The following is a 12,088-nucleotide window of genomic DNA, read 5'->3' on the forward strand; positions in this document are numbered from 1 at the left end:
AAAATATGCCAATATGGGAAAAAGTAAACAAAGGGAGACCTGAATCTTATTTTACTATATTCTGGGCTGGCTAAGGAGAGAAGACAAATTCTTACTATTTACTAATAAACTCTACATATAATTTCCTCATTTTTCTACTTCAACATCTCAACCACTGTGTCATATACCATACTATAAAAAGGTAGCATAGAACTTGAAGACAAATTGGTTATAGAGTACAAACCATCATTTTTAAAATGACTAAAATGACAATTCTACAAAATGTACGAATATACGGAACATTTTAAGATCTCGCATTTACCACGAGCCATGCGAATCATTTCAATCAATTTCCTGGAATATACGCAATTATCCTCTAAATTCTTGATGGCCTCCAAAAGCACCTTGCAAAGCTCTTCGGCAGAGAAGCAAACAAATACAAATGAAAAAGGAAATAGTTGCATGACATTCTCTCTGCAGGGTGGAAGATGAAGCCAACGTTTTGACATCCACTGGTTAACGCAATGAATTAAAACATGCTGCCATGTATGGTCACTAGAACGCTTGGTCCCTCCCAAGAAAGACAGAAAGAATTGTGTGAATTTTTAATTTTCATAAAACAACTGTAGCTTGAAAGTTTAGTGATTGTTTAGCAAAATTTAGTGAAGTTCTCAGTGCTTCCTTACTCTTACCCCATTTCCCCAAATGTGTCATCTGAATCTCTCATCTCACCTATTTTCCAGACATATCTGTATTAAGTTTATTCTAGGCTGCTAAGAAAGGACTCCAAAACTCAGGTTTATAGGAGATAAGTAAGTCATTGGGAGTCAGCTGAACCATGGTAACTGTGTACATGCTTTAGCGCGTCAAAGATGCAACTGAATTTAAACCTTAAAGGAAGAGTTTCAATCCAAGTTGCATTATTTAAGAGTGGGGATACACTAAGAGCATATGTAGCCAGTGATGGTAAATCATTTCAAGGGTTGTAGCCTTGACTGTACATCTGAATCAACACTATAGAACACAACTGGGGAGGACCAACAGGGACCAAAGGTCTCCTGCCTCTTCCACAGGGATTGTTATTGGGAACCGCTCTCTGTCCTGGTATCAACAACATTACAGTACTATTGTATGTTGCCTATGTTGATAGTTCAGAGCAACATTCTGTCCCCATGTAAGACAAAATATTTTGCTAGAATGCCATTTTTGCAACCATCTTTGCAGATGGGAAATGGTCCAGTGGAGGTAGTAATCAACACCATGAGAGAGGTGTGTTTAAACTGCTATTCTCAATTATCATCCTAGCAGGTCATATTTCAGAAATTATAATGTTCATTGAAAAAGTCTCAGGATGGTTTTGTTTCAAAATCTTGGTATCATTTTGACAGTAATTATTAAACAACCACCAGTTCAAATACTGTGGATAGGATACTTTTTCTTGCAATCACTGTATTTTCACATGTATAACCTGCCCTGCAGATAACTGTATGAAATCAGAGGCACAGGAGACAGATGAGAAAAATTAGAGGCAGAGAAACTTCTGGGGGAGAAGGAGATTTAAATAAGATTTCCTTGCCCCCTCAGATATACTTGTGGACATAGAAGCTATGCAGCTTCTGAATTACAAGGTTACCTGGCTTTTTCAAAAGATGCTCTGTGGGTAGTAAAACTGACAGCTCTTCTATGATTTACAGTTTTTTGGTTTCCTTACCTTCATTGTCTACTAAGTGGAGGTATTATTTTCATTCATGCCATTCTGCCTTTACTTTTAGCACATTTTTTGCTAACACACAAGGGTCCCTATGGATAATAAAGGTTTCAGAAGTTTTCAAGAGTGACCAGTAGAATAGGACAAATCTCAGTTTTTCAAAAGAAAGAAGTGGCAACACAACTTTCTTCCATGGAGTCTGTATAAAATAGAGCCTTTAAACATGTTTTATGGCATCAGAAACCATCTATATTTTGCTATTTGCATAGGTGGAAGGAATCAGAAAGATCTCCTGGCTTAGAGTTCCAGCTGAACACGGCACTCCAATCTCTTTGTATATAGAAGACACACTGTTACATTTTTTCCTGGTTTGTTCCTTCCTTTTTTTTTTTTTCCTTTTTTTTTTTTAAATATATATATATAAGTCTTTGGTCTATAAGCACATTGGTTCTGTGTGCACATAAACAATACTGTTGAACAGTAGGTTGCATAGAGTCTGTTACCCAAGAACCTTGCCTACTTTTGGCACTGCTGTCAAAAAAAAAAAAGTGTCCTGCAAGAGTTGGTTGATCCTTAGCATCCTACATCAAACTTTGATCTAGAGACTGGAAGAAGTGTGTATATAATGTTTAAAAAGATGTTTATTTTGGGTGTTACTTTGTCTTCTTTGGGACAGTTTCTAAATCTTGGATGAAAAAGGAGTGCAAAATTATTTTACAGACACCCTTAATTTTATTTGTAGAGGTGATGAAATACTGCTGAGCATTCAAAGTTTGCTGTGAATTACATTAACTGAATTTTGCTTAAGTTTTCATGCATTTAAAATAAACTAATCCTAGTAATGTATGGCATTCTGCCTTCTCTCTCTTCACCCTACCAAGAAAGTGGCAATAATTATAAGAACGATACCTAGACTGAACTGTGTCCGAGGAAGCAATGAACTTTTCATCTGCTATTTTTTCCATTACACCCCTGCTCTGATCCATCTGAACGTGCAAGAACAGTTTCAGGAGTGATGTCTGGATTCACAATGGTGTACTTGAACAAACACCTTTCAACATGGAATCTCTGCAAAAAGCTAAAATCTGTAGAGGTCAAAAATTGCAAGGCAAAAAAAAAAAAGTGAGAATGACTTTATCCCAATCATTGACATCAATGCTTTTGGGTATTTGCACAACAAATCAAGTCTACTTCTAATGCAATTAACCACCAAATTGAATTTTAAATTATGCTAAAATAATATCCCACAATTACCACAGTTTTTTTCCCCAAATTGCTAATCGACCACATTACCTACTATTTAAAATATCAATCCAGTGTTTTAAAACTTTATGTTGGAGGAATGGCCACTGTGATTTGATAGGCAATTTCAAAACCAGCACTTTAAAACACAAAGATAGCAAAAATATCTGAAGCAGATCTAGAATCTATAAAGCTATGTTCTATCTTACTGTAAGTAACAAATCAAGCAACTATTACTTATAGCAGACTCAGCAAAAGCAACAGGGATGGACAGAAGAGATCTGAGCATGATGCTCTCTACCACTGAGAATCTGAAGAGATAAAGGTTGAGAATGGATATTCCCTTTTGTCCAGAAGTTCCCAAAAGAACACAAAATAAATAATATTTCAAAGACAGTACAAGTGAAAATACTGCTCCCATTGTGTCAGTTACATACACATACAGCATGCCTACGTATACAGAATGGTGTGTTGTCTTCATTCACAAACAGGAAATATGGCAGTGCGCTATCAGAATGCTTTGATACTCCTAATTTTTTCTGATGCTGAGATATATGAAGAAACCGCATTCACAACTTATAATTTACTTCCAGTAGCAAACAGTTCATTCTGTTCGTGTCTCATGATTGAACTCAAGGATTAATGCTCCTCTGAGCAAGTGCCACCAGTAAGATACCCATTTGTCCCATTGGCACCGCTAGTCCCATTAGTGGTGATAGTGCTGTGCAGGGTCTTTGAACGAGGTACTGTTTCTTCCTCATCTGAGCTTGACTCAATGTCACTTCGGTCATCCTTTGCTACCTGTAGAATTTGAAAAAGCAGCAAGCAGTAGGTGATTGTAAGAAAACAACTGAGCTTTTTGGTTCAAGAGAATCAGAGAATTCAAACATTTTTCAATTTGAGCTTTGAAGGTGGTCTCAGCTCTGGCACACTTCTCTGCCTTTGCCTGCCTGGACTCACTTCAAACACAGATGCCTGTACACATATATGCCATGTGCAAAGGCAGGTTGAGAACTTTGCACTGGTGTGTTGAAGGTAGTATGTTCAAGTGCAGGCACAGTGCTCAAAGCAAAGGGTTGTGCACAGACTAAAGGAACCAATAATTCAAGCTCCCAAGTTCAACCTAGCCTCAGTCCTCTCTGCCCTCCTACTACAACTTTATTTCCTTTGCTTCCTTTGGGGTGTTTCCCTTTGACCTGATAATACAAAATATTCAACCCAACTTCCTCCCCTCACCTCCCAACTCATCCTCTAGAGGCCACATGGCTCCAGGGAACAGTGCTACAGGCTGGCAGTAGGAGACAGGAGTACTGGCCAAAACGTAACTCACTGCACCAGGTAACTCCAGTCTCTGACGTCAGGCAAGTGGTGAGAACAAGGTTTGGAAACCGTAGACATAGTCCACTTCAGTCCCTACCACAGGAACCACAAACGTACTTCAACAGTTCAACTGCCTGCCCCATTGTGTCACTGGAAAGCTGTTTCAGAAACTGACCTTAATTGCTAGGGATTTCCTGCTAATTTCCAGCTGACTTCTTTCCTGCCAGTTTATACCCATTTCCTGGGTGAATGCTGTTCCTTATGTTAAGGAGTCCACTCTCCTCCTTTGTAGAGCTCTTTCACTAAGTTTGAGAACTGAGTCCCTTCAGAATCCCTGAGGTGACTTTGCTTCACCTTATTCAGTCAGGTGCACCCAAAACAAGTGAAAACATGTGGAAGCCAACAACAGGCAGGTAAAGGAGACCAAACAAGGACAACAGAAAAGAAAACCCTGCAAAGAAAAGGCCCTGCCTGCCCTGGTTTTAATGGGATGTTTTTCCCAGGCAGGTGACAATGGCACCTGCCAACATGTAGGATCGTAGGATAACTCGGGTCAGAAGGGACCTCAGGAAGTCTACGTCCAACCTTCTGCTGAAAGTAGGGTCAGCTGTAGAGCCAGGTAAGGTGACCCAGAGCTCTACCCAGTCTGACCTTGAACATCTCCAAAACTGGTAAGGGTGCCTCAGATGAAGTAAAAAAAAGCATCAATGGAAAGAGGTCTGAAGTCTAAGCTGCATGCAGCTTTAAAGATGCAGCTTTCCATGCTTGCTTCTACCTGTTTGTATAGCTGAGATTCCTAATTCCTTCAGAGTCTATCCATGCTGTGCTGGTTGCCACATCGGGCAATTACAATTGACTTTACTATAGCGAATTGAAATAAAGGGGGCAAAACACATGGCAAGTCTTTTTCCCCCCAAATCAAAACAATTTAAGAACAGGGCCACTGCGTGTAAATTTTTGCTTACAGTAATCCTCCTCTACACCAGAAAGCCCTCATGACAATTCTGTTCTCCAGCTGTTGCCTCAGAAACAGCCATTTGCCTTTGGGGCTCCCAGTGTTGCTACCATCCTTGCAATATCATAACACCTGACTGACACTTGCTTGGGAACAGAGAAAAAAGAAACACACAGTTCCCATATACCTCCTAATAAGTAAAGTTTTCAATGTCAATGTCTAGCAAGCCTGCAATTCTGACACCCATGAAACTGGACTTCAGCTGAGGTCAGAAATTTGATTCCATACTTACACAGCTTCAATTAACAGATTACTTCAGTCTCTTTTATATAAAGGGACTTTTATATTAAAGCTGTTGGGGATACAGAAATACACTTAGAATTATACTTTTATCAGACAGAAGAGAATGGGCCCAATACAGAGTACTGAGTACCTGTGATTGACGTGAGGGCAGACAGGATGATCAAAAAATTCCGTGTCATCTTAAATTCTCTTAATATATTATATTCACTGCCAATTCTTCTGCTAGGGTCCTGCCTTGAAGCCAAACAATCAAAAGAAGATTCTATGCTGCAGCCACTTCTGTTAAACTCTGCTTTCTTTATTTTTAAAATGCAGCAACATACCAGGGTCTCTGCACTTAAAATCTGATATGAATGCAACACATCCTGCAGTACTTCATTCTCTTTGTTTATTCCCAAAAGAACCCACTGGAGTAATTTCTACAGAAGTAGTCTAGAAAATATATATCTAGGTTTATAAAACTCCTAAGCAGAACAGTGAGTAAGAAATAGATGATCAGGATTAGTTACAAATTTAATGATAATAAATTGCTTTATCAGCTGAGCTGTTCCAAAGGTGGATAATAGTAGTACAAAAATAAAACAATAATTAAAGATGAAGATCAACTGTAAGATATCTGTAATGTGTTGTGAAAACACTGCTTATTTTACTGCAGAAACGGAAAGAATGGGGTTGTGAGTGAGGAAGTTAAGATCTGAAGGAAGAAGAATCCTCCGTGTATATGTCATATGTAGGGTTCGGCGTTCGGAAGATCTCGCGATGTCACGGAAAGATGGAGGGTTAGTCGCAGCCCTATGACGTATCTGTAATCCTGCCTACCCTTGTTAGTATAAAAGGAATTAACTGCACAATAAAAGGCGGAAGTTGGTGCTCACACTGTGTGTGTTATCTGTCTCTTTCCCTGGTCTGGGCCGACCAGTGATCTAAGCGTGGCACCTTGATATGTAGCGAACGCTACAGTCATACATGTGCATCTTTAACCTGGTCACTGTCTTACTGAGAATATCTAACTCTGCTCTCGTACAATCTAAATTTTCTCCTGTGCAATTGTGTGAACTACAAGGCAGAGGACTTAGGCTCTCAAGTATGCTTCCTGAATGGTGACAGAGCACCTGCTTATCCCGCTGTTACATATGTGTAAAAAAGGTTATAACATAATAGCACCCAGATACTACAGGCAGAAGTGGGTTTGCATGGTATTAGGCAATGCATAGCCAAGAAACAAAAATGGCCGTTAAAGGTAGACTTCATTTAAATATATAAACACAAACAATGGATAAAAATACCAAGCAGAAACCAGAAATTAAAAAACCACCCACAAACACCAATATTGTGCAGAATAAATCTTTTGCATAATAAATTGGAAGAAACTTACATGCAAGGGGTTCCACTTCCCAGCCTTCCAGCACAGCACAAGGGAAAGGATAAACAAGCAGAGTAAGAGACAGTATGAAGCGCTCTTTGAAGTCACTGGTGTGATTCAGACAGGACAGCTGAGGCTAATAATCACTAAAAGCAGAGGAGACTGAAGTGTGGCTTCCAGGCAAAATACAGTTCATGAATGCACTGTCTTTCATATAGAGCGAGTGGTAGATTCTGGGCTCCGTCCAGTGCAAGGCTAAGCTCTCCAGTACATTCATAGAAAGCAGTTTTCTGCAGAACAATCCCATTCACTTTGGGGGCGGTCACATGTCTAAAACATCCACTCATGCGCTCTACTTTTTAAGGGCAAAATGCCCTGTACCTTACATGATCTCTAAACATTAGTTCTACCATCTCAATGTGAGTGTTGTATCTGCACAGCAGGTATAATGGGGCTAGCATTTCTGTGAATTATATCTTCCTGTCAAAGGTAACAATGGCAGCGAGACACTAAATTTTATCCCAAGTGGTCTTGCTGTGGGAATCCTAGAAAGAAAGTACATAGCCCTTTGCCGAATGTCATTAAAATCAAAACCCAGAAGAGGCAGTGATTTGTAACTTTGCCACTAGCAAAAGTAGCAGAATTGCAATTTGTATTACTACTACTATCACTACCAGCTGTGAAATGAACACTTTGCTAACAACTACTATAAAGAAAAAAACCAGATCTGGCAGCCCCAAGAAAGCATTTTGCTTAGGTTTTTTTTTTTAATCCAATTTGCCTAATGTAGTTTGGTTCAGTGTACCAGATTATAAAAAAGAAGTGTGGAAGCACATATAAATACAGTCATTATAAAGAGTATATTAACTTATCTGACACGTGTTAGAAGGAGGGGAAAAAAGCTTCCATGAAAGGAGGGAAAAGTTTACATAAAACAACATGTGTCTTCAGTATGTGTTATGGGTTAGAAAGAAAAAGTAAGCAAAAAGTCAGTGACCCTGTATTGATACTGAAAACGTTAAAGTCCTAAACATGAAACAGAACTGTGCTGTCTTACCTTGCCCTTTGAAATTGCTTTGTAGGCTGCCTTTATGATTAGGTAAGACCAAAAACAGTGCAGAATTTGAAGAATCACAAGCAGTACATTGAAGATCCACAAGGCAGGAAAATTACCCAGAGCTTCATACAGTTCAAATAATGTTGTGTTTAATATCCTAGAAGAGAAAGGGACAGAAAAATAATAACACTTTCCTTAAGCCAACAACCTGAAAAAAGCCCTTTTTTAAATCAAGATGACAAGTACTTGATTAGATGGGATCCACATGGATAGTTGGTTCTCAGAGTAATAGTGTCTCGGACTGAATTACACAGGTGTCTCCAGAGAGAAACCACATCAAAATGTTGCTTTCAGTGTTTAACTTCATTTTGCAAACATCACATATAGAAAAAAAAGATCCTAAGTGTGCATTTCTTCTCTTCTTTTATAAAGCTGGCAGGTGTTGGTTGTCTCAAATAATTCCTTCCCTGATTAATAACAAAGATAATTTTATTCCATTTTTTTAAATAAAGCTTTTCCAACTCAACTGCCTCCAGTAGGGGTTTGGTGCCCCCACATCAGCTCAGGATAAGTGCATGTATGAGGCTGTTATACTACAGTGCAACCCACATGTTCTTCAAACCGTGTTCCCAGGCCATGACAGCGAGCTGCAACCTCTCCCATGTTACACGAGACAAATCTGTATCATGAGCTGGGCAACGCTCCCTATGTACTCCCATGTGAAGCCCTCTTTCCCAACCCCAATCTCAAAGCCGATGGGTTTGTTTCATTGTAAACAGCTATGGATGTCTTTGCCCTCTTGGTATCAGCAAGGTGAGTGATGTGCTATGTGGAACTGAAAACAGTCTGAGACCATTCAATTAAAGTGAGATTTCAGTGGCATGTGGAACAATGGCACATCTGTGGCAGGATTCAGCCTCTTATGGGGTTTTCTAAGAATGGGGACGGGGGGCTTTGGCTGAGTGCCCCAACATAAACACTTATTCAGTGGAAACCTCAGCACCAACAGGAATCCAAAGTCAAAATAATCAACCAGTCAAGGGGCTTAACCCTGGGTCTTGAACATCCTGGGTGCCTGCGCTAACCGCTGAGGTACTGGGTAGCTCTGGCGGCCACTTTTTTCACAAAATCCAATTTGCACACCGCTTATGTACAAGCAAGTGCAAGGTTTAGCAGTTACATAAAGGACAGGTGGACAACAGGGATACTTGGGTGCGGCAAGGGCTAGGAGACCTTATTGCAGCTTTTCAATACTCATGGGGGCTTATAAGAAAGATGGGGACAAACTTTTTAATAAGGCCTGTTGTGATAGGACAAGGGGTAATGGTTTTAAACTAGAACAGGGTAGATTTAGACTAGATATAAGGAAGAAATATTTTATGATGAGGGTGGTAAAACACTGGAACAGGTTGCCCAGAGAGGTGGTAGATTTCCCATCCCTGGAAACATTCCAGGTCAGGTTGGATGGGGCTCTGAGCAACCTGATCTAGTTGAAGATGTCCCTGCTCATTGCAGGGGGAGTTGGACTACATGACATTTAAAGGTCCCTTCCAACCCAAACCATTCTATGATTCTATGAAATTTGGGAAGTTCTAGACATTTGAACCAATTTTTTGAGAATCAACATTTCAGATGCAGGCAGTAACAGAGATGTTACAATATGACTTCTGAAACTTTGTGAATACAGCACTAATTATTCCACCCAAGTACTCTGCCATAGCAGACAATTCAATGTGGACCTCAGCAAACAGCCTGAGAGCAGAGAGTGGACGACAGTAGAAACATCAGCATTTTTGGAAACAAATAATGATATATGAATGCTTGTTAATTAGGGGGAGAAAAAGAAGGCAATATAAGGATTTGTAAACCTGCATCCATTTTCCCTGCTGGTGTAAAAATTCATTAAGAAGTCCATTGGCTTTATGTTCTTTCTTTTTTTAAATTAACTATCACCTGCTAGCCACTAGATGGCACGTTTAATCAAGCAACCGACTGCCCAGGTCTTGGGCTGCACCAGCTTTGTCTGAAGGCAGATGTAACTGAGGTCCTGTAAGGGCTTCTGAACAGCACAGCTCTCATTTGAAAAGTTAGAGATACTGGGCTCAGCTTTTTAAGAAGCGATCACATTTGCCACAATCCTTTCCAACAACATAAAAATCAGCTCAAGTAGTATTAGTAAGAAGTATGCACAGACAGCAAACCCAGAATACAACATTTAGTGGTAATTTATGCATATAAACAGCATTGGTCAAAAATCAACCAGTGATTTCTAATACACTGGCCTTAATACTGTAGGGCATTTCATAATAAATTTTCTACCTTTTTATTTTTGCCTTCTTACACTAAACTGCGTGTTTGCTTCACAATTTATTGAGGAGTGGATGTTTTATAACCTTACTATACAGCTGTGTTTTTACACTCTTCTGTTTATGGAGTGAACATCAGAAAAAGGAACTGTTTTCCACTTTGCAAAAACCCCATCATAATATTGCTTCTGTCAGCTAAAACTCTTCAGTCTCAGCTTTGTGTAATTTGTTCTGCCAATGGTAGCTCTACACGGCACAGCAATACCCCACTTTATAATTCAAGGAGATGCTCTCACACATATCAAAACACAGCTGTAGTCAGCACTGTTTTACTTCACCAGTACTTATTTCAGTTCTAACCACTATATCAAATTCAAACTTGAAATCAACAACTCCTGTATGTAAAGCTACCATTGTTTACATCCAACTGTCTCTTTTATGTCTAAAATTTTATATGCTCCAGAATTATAAATGCAGTTTCTACAGGTTTCTGTTTGTATTTTCATTCACTGGACCAAATTCACCTCTGGGGACTTCCACAGGAGTCAAGTCAAAAAAGCAGCATTAGAGATGTAGATGGTCTGTTCTTGCACAAGTTCAAAATATCAGGAAGACAGCAAGGCCAAAAGGAGTGTTTCTGGTTCCAAAAGCAGTTTCACTGTGCAAATGAGTCATCTACTGTGTATTAGAGATGGGAAACAAGCCTTCATTGAAAAAGCAGACCTCTTTCTAACCTGCTCATGTCTGGCAAGCTAAGGACAGGACTGGAACTCTCCATTAAAGCTGCATAAAGGATCTCACTAATTGCTCAGCAATGCTAAGAGGGGTTAGTGACCTGATGTGCAGGCTAGGTGTGCAGATGGAGCTAAGGCTATATCTAAGCAGGTAGGGCTGAGGAGGAGCTGAATGAAAAATACAGGAAAGAAAAATACATGATAGAAAAAATGGAGGAAAGCAAATAAACTTTATCTCTGAGAATAAATCAATTATTCCATGTCACAAGTCTGAAACGGGGGGAAAAATCATACGGTTTGTGGGCAGAATACAGAGAGAAATTCTACTTGTAGAGACTGAGGAACAGAGGGAGGGAAGAAAGGTTAGACAACTTTCCACCAATTCCACTGCTGAAAGGATTCAACAGAAGCATTTTACCCAACTACACAAATAAGGGGGACTGGAAAAAGCAGCACGAGAATGGTTTATAATGAAGGAGAAAGTGCCTATAGGATGTATATGCAAATAATTCTTAGGTTCAAATACTCAAAAAGGCATTCAGGCACTTAAACCTGCAAACATGCTTGCTGGAATTTTTCAAAGCTCTCCAGTGGTTAAATCCGGGTTTTCATAATGAATGGTAGAAACTGATTCTTGGCTATCTGACTTGAAACAGCTAGACTTGATCTCACAGGGAGAAATTACTTTAAGCTGCAAGTGCTCTACTTCTCTGAAAACTTTGGTCAGCATTTCTCAGGTCTCTGCAATTTGAAACAAAATGTTAGCTTTTGCTTTTGAAAATACGTTCTGGACTGTAGCAATCTTTCTGAGGCCCTGAAAAATTCTGATAGCTGGATAAAACAACACAATCTCATGAAAGGTACTCTACCCTTGTTAAATGCATCCCAAGCAGGGCTGTGCACCTGGCCGCGGGAAGCTCTCAGTTTTGCATCTTGAATTAAGTAATGTGGCTGATGAAGGCAAATGAAAACAAATTCACCACTTAAGGTCCAATCTACTCTTACAGAAATCTGTGGTAGACTTTCAGGAATGCTGCCACAATATCTGAGCCACTGGGAGAGGTAATTCTGTACTTACTGTACTATTGCTCTAATTGAACACTCAGAATAAAATTAACACA

The 12,088-nt window shown here is 39.6% G+C and overlaps 1 protein-coding gene across 3 annotated transcripts in view; it reads right to left on the reverse strand.

Annotated features, from left to right (window-relative positions):
• Positions 1-1,641: 1,641 nt before the first annotated feature.
• CERS6 (ceramide synthase 6) overlaps positions 1,642-12,088 on the reverse strand; it is a 131,937-nt gene continuing 121,490 nt past the window's right edge. For 2 of the 3 annotated variants that reach the window (XM_075028528.1, XM_075028526.1), the window contains 3 exons: positions 7,928-8,084; positions 6,883-6,906; positions 1,642-3,730 (listed from right to left, as the gene is read on the reverse strand). In XM_075028528.1, coding sequence (XP_074884629.1) covers positions 3,569-3,730; positions 6,883-6,906; positions 7,928-8,084 — 343 coding nt within the window. In that variant the 3' untranslated portion in view covers positions 1,642-3,568. The remainder of the gene's footprint in view (positions 3,731-6,882; positions 6,907-7,927; positions 8,085-12,088) is intronic. The other variant, XM_075028529.1, reaches the window with a different exon arrangement.

This window comes from Buteo buteo, chromosome 5 (assembly GCF_964188355.1).
Source record: "Buteo buteo chromosome 5, bButBut1.hap1.1, whole genome shotgun sequence".
Taxonomy (NCBI): Eukaryota; Metazoa; Chordata; class Aves; order Accipitriformes; family Accipitridae; genus Buteo; species Buteo buteo.